This window comes from Choloepus didactylus, chromosome 15 (assembly GCF_015220235.1).
Source record: "Choloepus didactylus isolate mChoDid1 chromosome 15, mChoDid1.pri, whole genome shotgun sequence".
Classification (NCBI taxonomy): Eukaryota; Metazoa; Chordata; class Mammalia; order Pilosa; family Megalonychidae; genus Choloepus; species Choloepus didactylus.
Window position 1 is genome coordinate 42,311,492 of NC_051321.1, and position 17,829 is coordinate 42,329,320.

At 36.3% G+C, this 17,829-nt stretch overlaps 1 protein-coding gene across 6 annotated transcripts in view; it reads left to right on the forward strand.

Moving 5' to 3' along the window:
* Positions 1-17,829, forward strand: part of EXOC6 (exocyst complex component 6) — a 228,740-nt gene that overhangs the window by 47,947 nt on the left and 162,964 nt on the right. For 5 of the 6 annotated variants that reach the window (XM_037804144.1, XM_037804148.1, XM_037804145.1 and 2 more), the window contains exons 3-5: positions 597-644; positions 735-825; positions 3,497-3,542. In XM_037804144.1, the coding sequence (XP_037660072.1) occupies positions 597-644; positions 735-825; positions 3,497-3,542 (185 nt within the window). The remainder of the gene's footprint in view (positions 1-596; positions 645-734; positions 826-3,496; positions 3,543-17,829) is intronic. The other variant, XM_037804146.1, reaches the window with a different exon arrangement.

A 17,829-nucleotide genomic window follows, 5' to 3' on the forward strand; every position in this document is an offset into this window, starting at 1 on the left:
TGAGCATCTTTGTTCAGATATTAATGAGATTTTTAATAAACCAGAATGTGCTTCCTTACTATGATGACCTAATGAGTCACTTAATATGTGGGAAAATTTGAGGTTGAGCTTTGCCTGCACCTGCAGCATTAAAATGTTGCTGTGGATTGGAGATTTCTGTGTTTGATGTTAATCAACCACCCAGTGTTTGCATTCAGCAAAGTATGCATGTTTAATTACCATAAAATGCAATCACCATTTCCTACAGACAACGAGTGGCACATAAACCTCATTGAAGTTATCAAAAGGGGACCAGTGGTCAATTGGGTCAGTGATTTGAATTGTTTGACAGACTTAGAGAAGCAAGTAAAGTTCAAAAATCCTGAGTAAATTTGAGAAGTTTGCCACAGAATCTGTTAAAAAGAACTGTCATAAGTAATTGATGTTAACAAAAGCCCTTTTCAATCAGAAGTTCAAGTTCAAGCTGTAGAGTTAATTTGAATTTGCATTTCTTTGTTCTAAGTTTCTCCTGAAGCATGATCTTATTACAAGGGTGAGCAGTTACATCAGGGCAGTTTTATGCATATTTGTCTAACTAAGGTGAAATTATTTTTAAGGTTCAAGTTACTGATACCAACAGAAGGTTTCAAGATGCTGGAAAAGAGGTGAGAAAGTGATACATTACTTGTTTGTACTCAATATGTGGATATTATTAACTGTTCATTTAGAAATATGAGCATTTCTTCTTTTCTAAGGTGATACTCCAAACAGAAGATATTATTCGGTGTAGAATTCAGCAGAGGAATATTACAACTGTAGTAGAAAAATTGCAGTTATGCCTACCAGGTGAGTTAAACTTATCTATAATATAATGTTTGGCTTGGTTAAAATTATAATTTAATGATAGCATATAGTCATGCTTTTTTATGGGAATTACAGATATTTGGTGGACTGCCTCACAGCAAAGCCCATGATTATCATTCCTGTCTGCTTTCTTCCCTGAAACGTCATGGCTTTCTTGTATTATAAAGCCCCTATTTCATTTGTCACATCAATATCCTAGAACAACTTCTACTTTTCCATTTCCTCTCTGCCTAGATGTCCCTTTGTCCATTCTTCACCCCCCACCCCCTTTCTGTTTTTCCTTAGAATACTTTCCCATGGGCACATGTGATACATTTTCTCTCCTGTGTCTGATTTTTTAAGTCTTAATACATTATTTTCCGTTTGTCGCTTAAGCAGGTTGTTTTTGCTTTCCTCGCAATCTCATTTTGCTGATAAGAAAACGTCAAAAATGCTAGTTTTCTCTTCTTCCTCCTTACCTATCCCTCTGTATTAGGAAGACTGACTTTTTAGTTTTTGATCTCTATTAGGATTCAGATATTACTGGGACATCAAATAAATCCTGAAGAAACTAACCAGTATTTTCTTTACTTGGATTTAATATACTTTAAGTTGGATGCATCCTGTTCAAACAAAAGGAAGCAGGTATATGCCATTTTTTTCTTAATATAGCAAGCTAAATCCACTACAGTGACCCATTTTCCCCTTATTTTTAAAGGAAGGAACCTAAACCTTCATATCTAGGGAATAGAATGAGATGTTTTGTATAATTTTTATACAATATAATTTTGCTTAACATACAAATTATACATTAAAACTGTCAGCAGATTTTATTGGCTAAAAAAATTTACATTACTGTTTCTGACTTACAAGAATAGTTTTTCTTTGTTTTAGAATCGCTTGAGATTCTACTCAGTTTAATCTCTGTTTGACTAGAGATATTTGCACATTACTTTGAGTAAATAAGTATCTGCTATCTTCATAGGTTTCAGGGTTGAAGCCCATTTTTTATAGTCATGTTTAATGATACTCTTTGCCACCATCAGATACATTGTAATAGCCACGAAGACAGCCACTAAATTTGAATACTTTGTCCCTGTCTGGTAAGCCTGAAAAATTGGTTAGTGATGGAATGAAAAAGAGCTGAATTCAGCTTATTCCCTAGTGAACTATTTGAAATAGAGAAATAAAGAGAAGTAAAGATTGGGCTTTTGTTAGTGCTACTGTCTTTGCTTTCAGGGCTAGGCAGCAACTCTGAGCTCATGTGAATGTTATGTTCCTAATAGCCATGTCCAGACTACCTCCTTTCCTTTGTCCATTCTATCCATTATCCATTCAAAACATTTTTTGGTGTGTGTCAGGCATTATGGTAGATTTTGAAATATAAAGTCGAAAGCAGTGTAGTCCTACCTCTGAAGGATCTTGCAGTCTAGTGTGAATGAAGATAATTAAGCCATCATTACAGTACAATTGGCTAATTATTCCTTGGGTTAGGAGGAGCCTAAAGCAGTATTAAAAAGTCATAGGGTAAAAAAATAAAAAAAATAAAAAATAAAAAATAAAAGTCATAGGTAAACATAGTGCATTTTCTGGTGAATTAGTTTATTGTTTTTGAGGAAAGCATTTTTATGTGAAGATAATAGGAATATAATATGCGATAGATGTGAAATTACATGAATTATAGAGATAAAACAGGGGACTTCAAAGCAAGTTTAACTTGTAGCCATGGGTTTAGGTTCTGTCTCAGGTTGTGTTCACTCTAATGCTTTGATGGGAAAATGTGAGGAATACTGCATTACAGTATTGGGGCTCTGATGAGATATGCATAGGGTCTTGTGAGACCACAGAGTTGGGGCTAGTTCATTGTAGCCACCACTGCAGTTTTTGTAGTTTTTAAACAAATAGAAAATATCTTTTGTAAACCTGGAGAGCCCTGAGTAGCACATGTGATTATGGAAAACTCAGAAAAATTATTGTCTATTTCTTTGATCTAGGAAAACCTGAACTGCTTGATAAAACAATAATAATTTACTCACTTTTAATTTGAAATTTTATGAAGCATGAATGGTAATCTGTATGGTTGCATTAAAATCATTTTTGATGTCAGTGTGTCATCTTGCTGAAGCTTATAACAATTTTATTGAATAATTGCATTTCTGGTTCTTTGATAGAAAGGATAAAATCAATAAAGAAGCTTTGTCATGTTTAGTTCTGTCTTCATTATAATTTACTCTCTGCTGTAAGCTTTTGAGGTTTTCTTTCTATGTGGATTTGTGTACATTTATATTGATATATAACAGTTTTATATTTTATTCAGTGTATTGAATCAAAATCAATCAATCTCACTGTCACTCATCATTTTCTCTCAACTAACTACTGTCCAAACTCCCAATTCTAGTGCAGGGAAGAGGTATTAGTAAATTTCTGAATAGGAAAATTGCTAGTAGGTTAATGTCTTAATTTTGATGTCAGCATATGCAGGTTTTCCAGGTTTCTGCTATAACATTCTGTATATGTGGAAGTGAAAATATGGTTTCATTTACTTCAAGTATAACATTTTTGAAAGTAACAGCCTAAATCAAAGTGTAGAGAAGACTAATGAATTTATAATATACTCTTCATCTCAAAAATATTTTTACATGAAAGCTAAAATATATTATATATTTTAATGCAGTGCTGGAAATGTACAGTAAGCTAAAGGAACAGATGAGTACAAAAAGGTGAGTTGGTTTCTTTCCTAATTGTTTTTAATAAGATAAACTTACTATAAATTGTAGTGATCTTGGTATTTTGCTCTCTGTCTTACACTATCTTTATTCATGCAATTTCTCATCAGGATCATCCAAAAAAGCAATTCTTAGCCATTTATTTGTGGATTCTTGCCCTTTATAAGTGACGTCAGAGATTACTAATATGAACAACAATGGAAAATATTAATTAACTTATCAACATATTAACACATTCATATAATCAAGGGCTAAGTATGTGTTGGGGGTCCACAAAAAGCAAAGTGTGAACAGCTTTATTTTGACTCTGAGCCAGTGCAGTTCACATTCCAATAGATACATGAGAAATGAAAAAGAGTAGTTTAAAGTAGTTTACTGATTGTCATAGGAACATTAGATATCATGATATTCAAGTGTTTAAAGAGGAAAAATTTTAAAGTAATAGAAAAACTCACAATAAACGAGACACATTTGGAATAGGAAAATAATTATTTCTTCTTTGTTCATTAATAACTACTGTCATGGGTTTGTCTCTACACCTCAAACTTGTGATCTCCGTTAGAAAAGTCCCGAGCCTTATTAGGTCGTGATTCCATTTGTTTGGGCTCCATTAAGTAATCTCCCACTCAATTAAGAATATAAGGACAGACAATATTTAAAAGTAAAGAGCACTCAAGACCAGAATTCAACTTTAACACACTTTCACTAAAGGAGCACTTAAGGTAAAAGGAACAAGTTTACAGTGTAAAAATTAATTGATACATTATCAAGCCTGGGAGCCCCCCCCTCCTGCAGCTGCAGCTGCATATGAGATCAGAGAGCTCCCTCTTGTCTGAGTTACAGAGAATTTATAGCTTTTTTGATATACATTCAATCAAATCCTATTCTATTTTTACATTTGAACCATAAGTGTAAATGAAGCATCTTGATCCACAAGTGATTCATAATCAAAGGAGGATATCCCACAATGTTGTTAGAGACTTAGCCTTGAATGTCTGCAAAACTCTACTGATTTATTATTTCTACTAATTAAGCTATGACTTCTGTAAGAGCAATATAACATTTTACTTTATGAAGTCTAAAAATTAGAAAAGAAATTACTGTTACTTGTCTCTAACTTGTTAATATAGTTTTCTTATTTTATTTTATGGTTAGTTTAACCATTACATCATGGTGATTAACATACATTTGATTAGAGATATATTCAGCTTTGCTTACATTATTTTACGTCTCGTGATTAAAGTAACAGCTGAGCCCCATCTGTTTTCACAGAGGACAGGTGATTACTTGTTATCTCTATCTAAGAAGTTGATGTTATCTCTACAAAGAGAGTGCCTTTTTGCTTTCGTGAAAATATAACAGCTCCCTGGCTGCACTTCCAGCACAATGTGATAAACCAGTGGTGACAGCGGGCATCCGGTCTTTGTTCATGATTTAGAGGAAGGCTTTCAGTCTCTCACCATTGAGTTACTTATGCTGGCTGGGGTTTTTCATATATGCTCTTATTCATGTTGAGGAAGTTCCTTCAATTCCTACCTTTTGAAGTTGTTTTTATCAAAAAGGGATGTTGGATTTTGTCAAATGCTTTTTCAGCATCTATGAGATGATCAATTGATTTTTCCCTTTCGAGTTTTTAATGTGCTGTAATACATTGATTGTTTTTCTTATGTTGAACCATCCTTGCATGCCTGGAAAACCCCACTTGGTCATGGTGTATGATTTTTTTAATGGTGTCTTTGGATTCGATTTGCAAGTATTTGTGAGGATTTTTGCATCTATATTCATTAGGGAGATTGGCCGGTAGTTTTCCTTTTTTGTAGCATCTTTGCCTGGTTTTGGTATTAGATTGATGTTAGCTTCATAAAATGAGTTAGGTAGTGTTCCATTTCTTCAATGTTTGAAAGAGTTTGAGTAAGATTGGTGTCAGTTCTTTCTGGAAAGTTTGGTAGAATTCCCCTGTGAAGCCATCTGGCCTGGGCATTATTTTGGGAAGATTTTGATGACTGATTGGATCTCTTTGCTTGTGATGGGTTGGTTGAGGTCTTCTATTTTTCTCTGGTCAGTCTAGGTTGTTCATATGTTTCCAGGAAATTGTCCATTTCTTCTACATTTCCAGTTGTTGCCATACAGTTGTCATAATATCCTCTTATAATTTGTTAATTTCTTCAGGATCTGCAGTTATGTCACCTTTTTCATTCATTATTTTGTTTATATGGTTCTTCTCTCTTTTTGATTTTGTCAGTCCAGCTAGGGGCTTGTCAATCTTGTTGATCTTCTCAAAGAACCAACTTTTGGTGATATTTATCCTCTCTATTGTTTTTGTTCTCGATGTCATTTATTTCTGCTTTAATCCTTGTTATTTCTTTTCTTTACTTGGTTTAGGATTGGTTTGCTGTTCATTTCTAGCTTCTTCAGTTGATCCATTAGTTCTTTGATTTGGCTCTTTCTTCCTTTTTAATATATGCGTTAGTGCTATAAATTTCCCCTTAGCACTGCTTTTGCTGCATCCCATAGGTTTTGGTATGTTGTGTTCTCATTTTCATTCGTCTCTATATATTAGCAATTTCTCTGCTATTCTTCTTTAACCCACTGATGTTAGGAGTGTGTTGTTTAACCTCCAGGTATTTGTGAATTTCTAAGTCTCTGATGGTTATTGACTTCTAATTGTATTCCATTGTGGTCAGAGAATGTGCTTTGAATAATTTCAATCTTTTTAAATTTATTGAGGCTTGTTTTATGTCCCAGCATATGATCTATTTGGAGAAAGTTCCGTGAGCAGTAGAAAAGTATGTGTATCCTGGTGATTTGGATGTAATGTCCTGTAGATGTCTGTTTAAATCTAATTCATTTATCAGATTGTTTAGGTTTTCAATTTCCTTATTGGTCTTCTGTCTGGTTGATCTATCTATAGGAGAGAGTGATGTGTTTGAAGTCTCCCACAATTATTGTGAAACATCAATTGCTTCCTTTAGTTTTGCCAGTGTTTCTCTCATGTATTTTGTGGCACCTTGATTGGGTGCATAGACATTTACGATGTTATTTCTTCTTGCTGAATTGCCCCTTTTATTAGTACTGTAGTGGCCTTCTTTGTCTCTCACAAACATCCCTGAATTGAAGTCTATTTTATCTGAGATTAATATTGCTACACCTGCTTTCTTTTGGCTGTAGCTTGCATGAAATATTTTTTTCCATCCTTTCACTTTCAGTTTCTTTGTGTCCCTGTGTCTAAGATGAGTCTCTTGTATGCAACATATTGATGGTTCATTTTTTTGATCCATTCTGCGAATCTATATCTTTTAATGGGGAGTTTAATCCATTTACATTCAACGTTAAACCGTGAAGGCATTTCTTGAATCGGCCATCTATCCTTTGGTTGTGTTTGCCATATTTTTCCCCTCTCTCTATAATATCCTTTATTGTACCCATACCGAATCTCTTTAGTACTGAACCTTTCTCCAAGTCTCTCTGTCCTGTCTTTGTTTCTCTGTCTGTAGGGCTCCCTTTCGTATCTCCAGTAGGGCAGGTCTCTTGTTAGCAAATTCTCTCAGCATTTGTTTGTCTGTGAAAAATTTAAGCTCTCCTTCAAATTTGAGGGAGAGCTTAAATTGATAAAGTATTCTTGGCTGGAAATCCTCTCCTACTCAGAATTTTAAATATATCGTGCATGCATTCTCGCCTCCATGGTGGCTGCTGAGTAGTCACTACTTAGTCTTATGCTGTTTCCTTTGTATGTGGTGAATTGCTTTTCTCTTGACTGCTTTCAGAACTTGCTCCTTCTCTTTCTGTGTTTGACAGTGTGATCAGTATATGTCTCGGAGTGGGTTTATTTGGATTTATTCTATTTGGAGTTCGCTGAGCATTTATGATTTGTGTATTTATGTTGTTTAGAAGATTTGGGAAGTTTTCCCAACAATTTCTTTGAATACTCTTCCTAGACCTTTACCCTTTTTTCCCCTTCTGGGACACCAATGAGTCTTATATTCGGACGCTTTCATATTATCTATCATATCCCTGAGGTCCATTTCGAGTTTTTCAATTTTTTTCCCCATTCTTTCTTTTATGCTTTCATTTTCCATTCTGTCATCTTCAGGTCACTGATTCGTTGTTCAACTTCCTCTAGTCTTGTACTATGAGTGTCCAGAATCTTTTTAATTGGTCAACAGTTTCTTTAATTTCCATAAGATCATCCATTTTTTATTTAGTCTTGCAATGTCTTCTTTATGCTCTTCTAGGGTCTTCTTGATTTCCTTATATCCCGTACTATGGTCTCATTGTTCATCTTTAGTTCTTTGAGTAGCTGCTCTAGGTGCTGTGTCTCTTCTGGTCTTTTGATTTGGGTGCTTGGGCTTGGGTTATCCATATCGTCTGGTTTTTTCATATGCTTTATAATTTTCTGTTGTTTTTGGCCTCGTGGCATTTGCTGAACTTGATAGGGTCTTTTAGGGTTTGTAGACCTATTGAAGGTCCTTATCTCTAATTTATCAGATCCTACAGCTTCGTGGAGTACCTTTCTCCTAACTAACCAGCAGGTGGCGTCCACGAGCCACCTGTTCTCCACAAGCCAGTTTCTCCCCTGCTTAGCCTTTTTGGTGAGTGGGGGGAGTGAGTTCTTGTGGGGCCCAATTGGTGTACCAAGCTTGCGTGTGTAGTTGGTGTTGCTCTGCCCTGTATGTGGGGCGTGTTTCTGGGCAGTCGGGGCGGGGGGGGTGGCCCTAACAATCAAATCTCCCTGATGATCCTAGAGTTTTAAAGCTGCTGCAATAGTCTAATCCTTCAGTTCAGTCCTGCCACAGTTTGTCTCTGCCACTGACCCAAGTCTTTGGTATTGGCGTATGGCTCCTGAGACTTGCAAGTGGGCCCCTCTTCCAGGCTGTGCACCCCGGGTTCCTCTGTTGAGGGATGACTGTGCTATGTCCAGGTGAGTGCCGTCCCCCCAGGGCAGTTCTGGGCTGCTGGGCTGTGTAGGGAGGCTCCCAGTCTGCTCAAATGATGGCTGAATGGGGCTTTGTTAATTCACACTGCTCCACCTTCCCAGCTCTGGGACAATCAGCTGAGGTTGCAGGGAAGGCTAATGTCCACGCCCAGTTTTGTGGTGTGTGCCTGTTATTTGAAGCACTTCCGTCACACTGGGTTGTCTGGGGCAGCTCTGGGCCATGGGGCTGGCGATGGGCAGGAGTGTTTCCTGTCCACCAGGATGGTGGCTGTGAGCAGACACCCCCCTTTTCTTGGGAAGTTGTGGTGTTTAGTGAATTTTCTCAGCCACTGGATTATTGCATTTTGTCTCAGAGCTGTCCTAGTTCTACTCTTGACTTGACCTGCCCAAATTGCAAGTCTTTGAAGCTTTGTGTATTGGGCTTCTTAGAGTAATTGTTTTAGAAAAAGAAAAAAGGATTAAAAAAAAAAAAAAAAAAGGGGCCTTCCTCAGAGATCTAATGGGTTATTGAAATGCTAATAGACAAAGTAGCCAGGGCCATTAAGGAAAGGTCCACAGGGCAGAGAGATCAGCTTTTCTTCGGGATTTGCATATGCGTCTCAAGGCCTGAGCTCCGCCCTTCCCCTTTCTGTGTTCACCAGAACTCCAAAAATCTTCTGCTTTTATTTTGGAGTTTTTCGTATTATTTTTTTTTCTATGCCTGTCTCCTCTCTGCTGGGCTGGCAGCTCTCAGATTCTCTGGTGTCTGGTCTCAGTCTATCTATGGTTGGAGTATGAATCAGTAGAATGAGTTTCTGAGAAGGGCTACCACTGCAGTTCTCCCTTCTCCTTCCCGGAGCTGGCAACCCCTCCTCCCACGGGACTGAGCCTGGCAGGGAGGGGCGCGGGTCCCCTGGCCGCAAAAACTTACAGATTTCGCTGATCTCAGCAGTTCGACCTTTTCATGAGTGTTGTATGAAGTATGCCCAAAGTCAGATTGCTCTGTGGTGTCCAGTCCACGCAGTTCCTGGCTTTTTACCTACTTTCCTGGAGGAGTAACTAAAACTTACAGCTCACCAGTCTGCCATCTTGCCTCATTTTCTATTTTTGACTAATATTTTAGCTCATTGTTTCTCACATGGATGTTAGATTTCAGGTGGGTTATAAATTGGTATGAGGAGATTGCCCCACTGAAAGATTAGATTACATTCCCAATTAACATAGCCAAGGATACAAAAATTTAATAGAAGTGGAGTGGCCACTCAGGCAAGTACAGGTAGGAACAGATAGAGCATATCGCAAGCTTTGGTTTCCAGGGTCCATACAGGGAACATAGAGAACAGATAATGACTTTATGTTGGCAAAATAGGGATTCACAAGATCTCAAAAGCTTAATTTTTGCTGTCATTACACTTTTGTACTTGAGGTTAATGTATGTCCCATTCTGAAAATATCTATGCTAATAATTCATATGCTTCTGTTTAAGGAAATGTTTTCAAATCTTGGGTTTAGATCACTTTGCCAGATGGCTAATTTGTTGTATGACCAGTTTACTGAACTTGCCAAATTTACAAATTTACCAAAGACTTTCTTTATAAGACAATTTTGAAGTTGATAAGCAATTTATATTGGGTAGGATGGTTTTAATAGCTTTTGAAAATTTCTAGTAAGCATTTTTAGGTTTACTTTTAATTTTGTCTTCACAGCAGCATTTTTAGGAATATTTAATTTGTCAAATGCTGATAATCATAGGGCAGTTAATTGTCTTATAAATATATTTAATATTCAGAAAAATATATAATCAGTAAGACTGGTACCTAAAATTTGAAAAGCATTCAGTATAAATATGAAGTATCATAAGCAATGTCATTAATATGAAATATCAAAATTTTAATTACTACTTTCTAGAAATATAAACTTAAGATTGATATTCTAGAAATTAAGCTTGATATTTGAATCCTTAGTGAAAGAATAATAAAAATGCCTATAGTCTATAAGAATAAAGGATGCAAAAGAAATTTTTTTATTACTAGATACACAAAATGAAGGCTAATCTGTCATTTGAGGAACTGCCCAAAAAATATGTGGTTAGTGTTTGAAAAAGTAGAAAATGACATTAAAAAGCTTCCAAAGGAAGTCAGAAATAGCTGGTACTATTCTGTCAGAGATAAAAGAGGGAAATTTTATTTTCTGATAAAGGTTTGTTGGAAAAAAACTGTCATCTAAAGGTAAAAGCAGTATTGGTGCCCAAGGATTCCTGAACAGTATTTCTGCCTCTAGTTTTCCATATTATGAAAGGCCATTTCCTTGCTAGAGCCTTTTTTTTTTCTTAAAAGAATTTGATTGACATTTAATAAAAGTCATAGGAAAGCCTGCCAGTGGCCAACATTTTAATCTCAGTCACTCTAGCTGAGTATCTTCTCACATTATTCATCAAACACTTTGGCCATGCTCTTTTGTGTTTATGTACGAGTGTATTTGTTCTACTGGAGAACAAAGGGTTCTGGGACAGAGAAAGGGCATTTTAATTTTTTCTAGAAATGGAACTCTTGTACTTTAGTAAATGCAGGTAATTTGGGGAAATTGGGTATTGGGTACTTTGAGATTATGTCACTTTTCTATAAGTGTAAATATTATTTTAAAAAAGAGGAGATAAAAGTCATTTTTTAGGAAATGAATACATTTTATTTTCTTCACAGTTATTGTGATAGATTATTCTTTACCATGAAGACACAGTGAAAGAAAAAGATTTTGAAAATAATATGTGCTTTTTGAAAAAAAAAAATTCTCGATTTTACTAGTGATAAGGAAAGAGTGCTTTTTTAAAATAGTACCTTGTGAGTGTTGTTTGTTTTTCATCATAAAGAAACATTTTCCTTTAAAAAATAAAGCTGTCATGTGATTAATGAGTTATTTTACAGATAGCCTATGTCCAAAAAAAAAAAAAAAATGCAGTAGACTGAGGTCCTCAGTTAAGATATTTGATTTGACCATAAAAGCATTAGTTTTCAGTGAACCAATTTTAACATTTTAATGTCGTCTTAGTTTTCTTATTTTTAAATTAATTTTATTACCACTAGGTGGAGCCCTATACACACAATTCAAGAAGGCATCATGAAAAGATAACTTACTTGTCTAAATTCTGTAAACCTGACTTTGTTTATTATCAAATACTGTGATGTAATTCATACTTCAATAGTTTGTCTTTGCTTTGGTGTGGAAGATTAGCTATACTGAAGATAGAAAACATCTCTGTACTTTAAAAAAACAGCTTTAGCTATGCTTTTGGACATATGCATTGTTTTTCTGCATTCTAGTTGCTAAAATTAAAATATGTAAAAAATCTTTAGGGTAACATAGCCTATCTTTGTTTTCTGTTCCCATGAAGTTTTTATGCTACTTTTAAAATTGATTTTGCATCTGCATTTTTGTCTGGTTAGCATTAATTTGGGAGAAGTAAGATTTTATTGTTTTCAGTTTTTGGAAGGGAAAACTGAGCTTTCTTATACTGAAGTTCTCTGTAAATGGAGTGCCAAGATATAATCTTAGTGGATGTGGGATAGTGGAAAATTTACCAGTTTCCTAATGTTCACTCTTGCTGGTTCTGTCATATGAATAGTATGCATGTATTTGTGTATGGGAACTTTGATTAGTTTGCCAATAGACCTTATAAAATTCTGGAGGACATTTTGAAAGCAAAAAATTATTTTCATTAAAATTGCATATTGCTTGAAAATTTAGAACAGTGACACATTTGGTACATTGCTACATTAGATGACTATAACTATTAACCAACTTGGAGTTCAAAGAGTGAATAGCACGGAAAAGTATTTCCTTTGCTGCCCTTGTAAATCAAAATTTCAAAGAACAATGATTATTATTCAAAGAAAAAAAATAGATTGTTCAGTGTCCCTTTAGCTGAGGTCAGATGAGTTCAGGGCCCATAATTTTCTTCACTTCATATTTTGCTCCTTATTTTGTTTGTAATTTAATACTGCCTAACAATTAGCTGTACCTCAGTTTTCATCCCTTTTTCTGTCCTTTGGATGTTTTCACCTGATAGGTGCTTTAGTGTTGATCTAGTTGGTGGCTATGCCAGTAACCCCTGTCTGCATTTCATGCTGCTTATCACCATTTTGATTGGAGAGTCTGTATAACATAGTTGTTAAAAGCCCTGGCTTTGGATTTCGGTAGACTTGTCATAAATCTTGGCTCTACTACTTGTGACTTTGGACTAATTCTTTAATCTTCCCAAGCTACAGTTGTAAAATGGGTGATAAAGAACCTGTATCAAAAGCTGTATTGAGTATTTATGAGCTAATGCATACAAAGCACTTAATAATAGTAATTTCTTGGTTTGGTTGTTATTTTATTTAAGCCAGAAGCAGCAGACTTCTTTTTTTTTTTTTTTTACAGTCTTTTGAACTGTATTCATATACCCTACAGTCATCCACAGTGTACAATCAGCTATTCACAGTACCATCATATAGTTGTGCATTCATCACCAGAATCAGCTTTTGAACATTTTTATTACTCTAAATAAATAAATAAATAAAAATAAAAGTAAAAAAGAATACCCAAAACATTCCATTCCCCCTTCCCACCCTATTTTTCATTTAGTTTTTGTCCCATTTTTCTACTCATCTGTCCATATACTGAACAAAGGAAGTGTGAACCATGAGGTTTTCACAGTCACACAGTCATACCCTGTAAGCTACGTAGTTATGTAGTTGTCTTCAAGAATCAAGGCTACTGGGTTGCAGTTCACCATTTTCAGGTATTTCCTTCTAGCTATTCCGATACACTAAAAACTAAAAAGGTTTATCTATATAGCCTTATAAGAAGCCCTCCAGAGTGACCTCTAGATTCCATTGAAATCTCTCAGCCACTGAAACTTTGTTTCATTCCACTTCCCCCTTTTGGTCAAGAAGATTTTCTCATTTCCACAGTGCCAGGTCCAGGCTTATCCCTGGGAACCATGTCCCATGTTGCCAGGGAGATTTACACCCCTGGGAGTCAAGTCCCACATAGAGGGGAGGGCAGTGAGTTCACCTGCCTTATGGGCTTAAAGAGAAGAGAGGCCACATCTGAGCAACAAAGAGGTTCTCTGGGGGAGACTGTTAGGCCCAATTATAAGTAGGCTCAGCCTCCCCCCTGCAGCAACAAGCTTCACAAGGCACTCCCTAAGATCGAGGGCTCATCCTACCAAACTGTCTTCCTCAGCGTTTGTGAGAACACCAGTAACAATCCAGTTGGGGAAGGCCAACATTTCCATGTTCCCCAGTTCCCCAGGGGGCCCTGCAAATATCCTCCTCATTCTCTGCCCAAATTACTTTGGGATATATTGGAATTTCACACTAACCTGTACAAACACCTACCCGATCTTACTTCCTATACAAAGTTCCATGTAATTATGGTGTTTGAATAAACTAACCATACAAGTTAAATTATTTAAGTGTGCTACAGAAAATATAGATCCTGCACCAAATAAATATTCTCTTCCCCTGGTCTCACAGGAAGTTGAAGTTTTAAAAAACAGTCAATATCATCCTTTACCTTTGGACTGATTTGCCTTAGTCCTAACCAGAATCTGCTTAATTCATATCTCTAATTGAGGTCTGAACCTCTTTTTTAGCTTTTTTAACAGTTGCTGTATGGGGTAATACTGACATTCATAGCTGCCAAGCTCTAACTCTGAGTTTCAGGTATTACACAGATACTCAAAGTTCCAGAGACCAGCTGGGTTATACACCCAGAGTTTCAGCATCTCAGATTTTAGAGATAAACCATTACAACTCAGGAATAGATTTGACTGCTATAAGAGCTTACAATCTAGGAACCATTACAGTAATCATTTCCCTGATAAGCTGTGCTCTAAGATTCAGTTCTCAGAATTTATACATTATAGTTAGTCCATGTTAGTGAGGCATTATAATGTTTGTCTTTTCATTTCTGGTGTACTTTCACTCAAAATGCTGTCCTCAGGTGCATGTCTCACAGCTTCATTCATGCCTGCAGCTGCTTAATATTCTATTGTATGCATACGCCACAGTTCAGCATTCTGTTCATTCAGTGATGTACTCTTAGGGCCACCTCCATCCATGCAGATTGTGAATACTGCCACCATAAACCCAGTGGTCAATATCAATTTTGTCCCTGCTCTGAGATCTTCCAAGTATATACCCCATAATGAGGTTGCAGGACCTTATGCATCCACATACTTTAGCTTCTTGTGGAACCACCACACCTGTCCTAGCAGCAGACTTCTTAAACCAGAAGCAAAGATGTGTCTCTCTTTGGCCAGTTAAGTCACTGTGGAGAATTGTTGACAGGAGTGCTCGTTTCTCTCCGCTTCTCCATATTTTTTCTGCCTCCACCATCTCTCCTGATTATCTCTATGATTATAGATCCCTTCTGAGAAAAGGTTGATAATGCCTGCTATGCCTACAGTGTCGGAAATTCTTGGGGATAAGATTACTTTTGCTTTTCTTCCCCTTTCCCATTCTTCTTAAAAATACCCTACCCTTTTTTTTCCTTATAATCCCCCACTTTGAGTGTTTGCTGGCTTTTAGATTTGTGCTGCTTCTATTAAAATGAGAGAATCAGAACTAGGAACTTTGTAGGGCCCTTTCCAGGGCCAATATTCTATCGTTTGATGAATTTTGGATTCTGGCACTTGGCTGATCCTTCCTATAGTTTAGAATTTCTCTTTACCCTGACTTCATTATTTCTGTGTACTTTACTCAGAATGACCTCCTGATTGGGATTGTAGATGACAAGTGGTTGTATCAGGTTGGGGTCCAACTTGTCTGGAATAACAAATGATTATCAGAGGTCAGGAAAGAGTCAGGAGAGATTGAGAAATAGTAATAGGTAGATTAAGACATACTCTTTCTAATTCGCAGTACTAATTCCTTAATGTTATTTTTATTTCTCTCATTGGGTCTTATAGTTCTATTTTAACAACAGAAGGCTTGGAATGTAAATAGTTCACCTGTTTCAGGTTTTGGTTTTCTATTAATGGAGTGCGAATATTGCATATGTTTTGATACTTTTTTGTCCATATTATAATATCAATAGAAAAAGAGGAATTCACCTATGATGCTACATAAATACACTGTCATTGTCCTAGATACTATAACAAGGAGTTTTTATGTTCTTTTAAACTCTGGAGAATAAATTGAGAAGATATACCAAAGGATGGACTTTAAAAACTTTCAAAAATAAAATAGACTTCTTGGAAAAGAACTTTTATTTGTCTTCTTCCTTTTATTTATATATTATTATTAGTTTAAAGACATTACAGTATTGCCTTTGGCTCATAAAGGGATTCAGACTCTCCTTTGGATGGATCCTGTATTAGGGCTAGCCCTGAAATACCTCTCGCTAGAATTTTGCTATAAGTGTGATATGTTCTGTTACCACCTGGTGTTTTAAGGAGCTACATAAATATCAACTGTTCTCATTAAAATATGTGAAACTCTTAGAAATTCATGTATATATTCTTATATGAAATTGCAGTACTTGCTCTTGATTATGAAATATAAACTTGTTTGTTCATAGCACACCTGGGTCCGTTAGATAAACTTCTTTATTGCACATAGATTTTTCCATAGGAATAATGTTATTTGTTTCAATTAAGAGGCCTTGTTAATTTTATATGTATTGTGGGAAAAGCATGAGGTAGGAATTCTAGTACTTGCTCAGTCACTCACTAGGTTACATTGAGTTGTCATTACCATTCTGTACCTATTTTCCTCGTTTGTGAAAAAAGGAAGCAATGATATTTTCTCTGGTGTGATGTAAGGTTGAAGCACCAGATTAACAAATGCAAACGTTCCCATACAAATGTCAGGTATTCACAGCAAATCCTTTAGCATGAATAATTGAGTATTAGATATGTTTATTTGATATTTGTGGCTAGTATTCTATATTCATTAACTGATTCCCTCATTTAACAAGGAATGGTTATCTCTTATGTGCATACTGTGCTAATAGTATATATTGAGCACTTACGTGTCAGTTATTGTGCTAAGAATTTTCATATGTTTACTATTTATCCTCACAACACTCTGATATAGATGCTATTTTTAGTCCTCATTTTGTGGTTGAGAAAAATTGAGATTTAGAAAAGTCCAGGTGGCTTACCTGAGGTTAAACAGTTTAAGTGACCTTTTCTGATTCCATCTGTCTACCCATTCATCCAACCATTATTCATCATTTATTTATTGAGCATATACCATATGATAGGCATGGTTCTGAGGGCTGGGGATATAACAGGAACTGAACAAACAAAAATTCTCTGCCCTCTTGCACTTACATTCCAGTGGGGGAAGACAGATCATAAATAAAAGTGTGAAACAGAGAGTATATTTTACAGTGAGAAGGGTGATACAGTGATAAATAAACTCCTTTTATTTTAAAAAAATATACAAGGAGAAAAATAACACAGTGAAGGGGATAGGTGTGTGTGGTGTGTGTGTGTGTGTGTGTGTGTGTGTGTATTTGTGCAATTTAGATATTGTAGCCAGAGGAGGCCTCACTAAGAAGTGAGGGGATAAAAGACCTGCAGGAGGTGAGGGAGCAGCCTCGTGTGAGAAGAGTGGCCCAGATAGAGGAAACAGTGTGTGGAAAGCTCAGGACAGGAATGTGCCTACTGTGTTTAAGGAACCAGGAGGAGGCCAGTGTTGCTGGCATGGAATAAGGAATGTGTAGAAAGTAGTAACAGATGAGGTCAGTGAGGTAACGTGGGGCAGAATTATGTAGGGCCTTATGGACAGTGTTGTAAGAGAAATAGGGCTTTGAGCAGAGGGGAGTCATATAGGGTTTGACTTCTGTTTTAGTGCGGTCTTTCTGACTACTGTGTTGAGAACAGACTGAAGGGGAGCTAGAGCAGAATCATGGAGGACCAATTAGGAAGGAATTGATAATAATCTAGGCAAGATATGTTGATAGCTTAGTCCAGGGAGGTACCAGTGGAGGTACAGTGAAGAGTTAGTGGATTTCGTGGAGTTGATTGGGAAGAGATGGTGGCAAGAGAAAGAGAAACAGTCAGAATGATTCATAGGTATTCTGTCTGAGCAACTAGAAGAATGGAGATTCTTGAGATGGGAAGACTGAGAGGGCAGGTTGGGGGAGGAAGATCAGAGTCATTTTTAGATATATTGAGGTGTTTATCAGATATCCAATTGAAGAGATATATGAGTTTTGAAATTCATGGAAGAGGTCAGGGCTGGAAATACAAGTTTGGGAGGTGTCAGTATATGTATAGAATTTAAAGCTTCAAGTCTGGGTGAGATCAAGAAAATAGTACAAGTAGAAAAGAGAAGATGTCTCAGGTTGGAACCCAGTTCTAGCTCAGCTATTAAG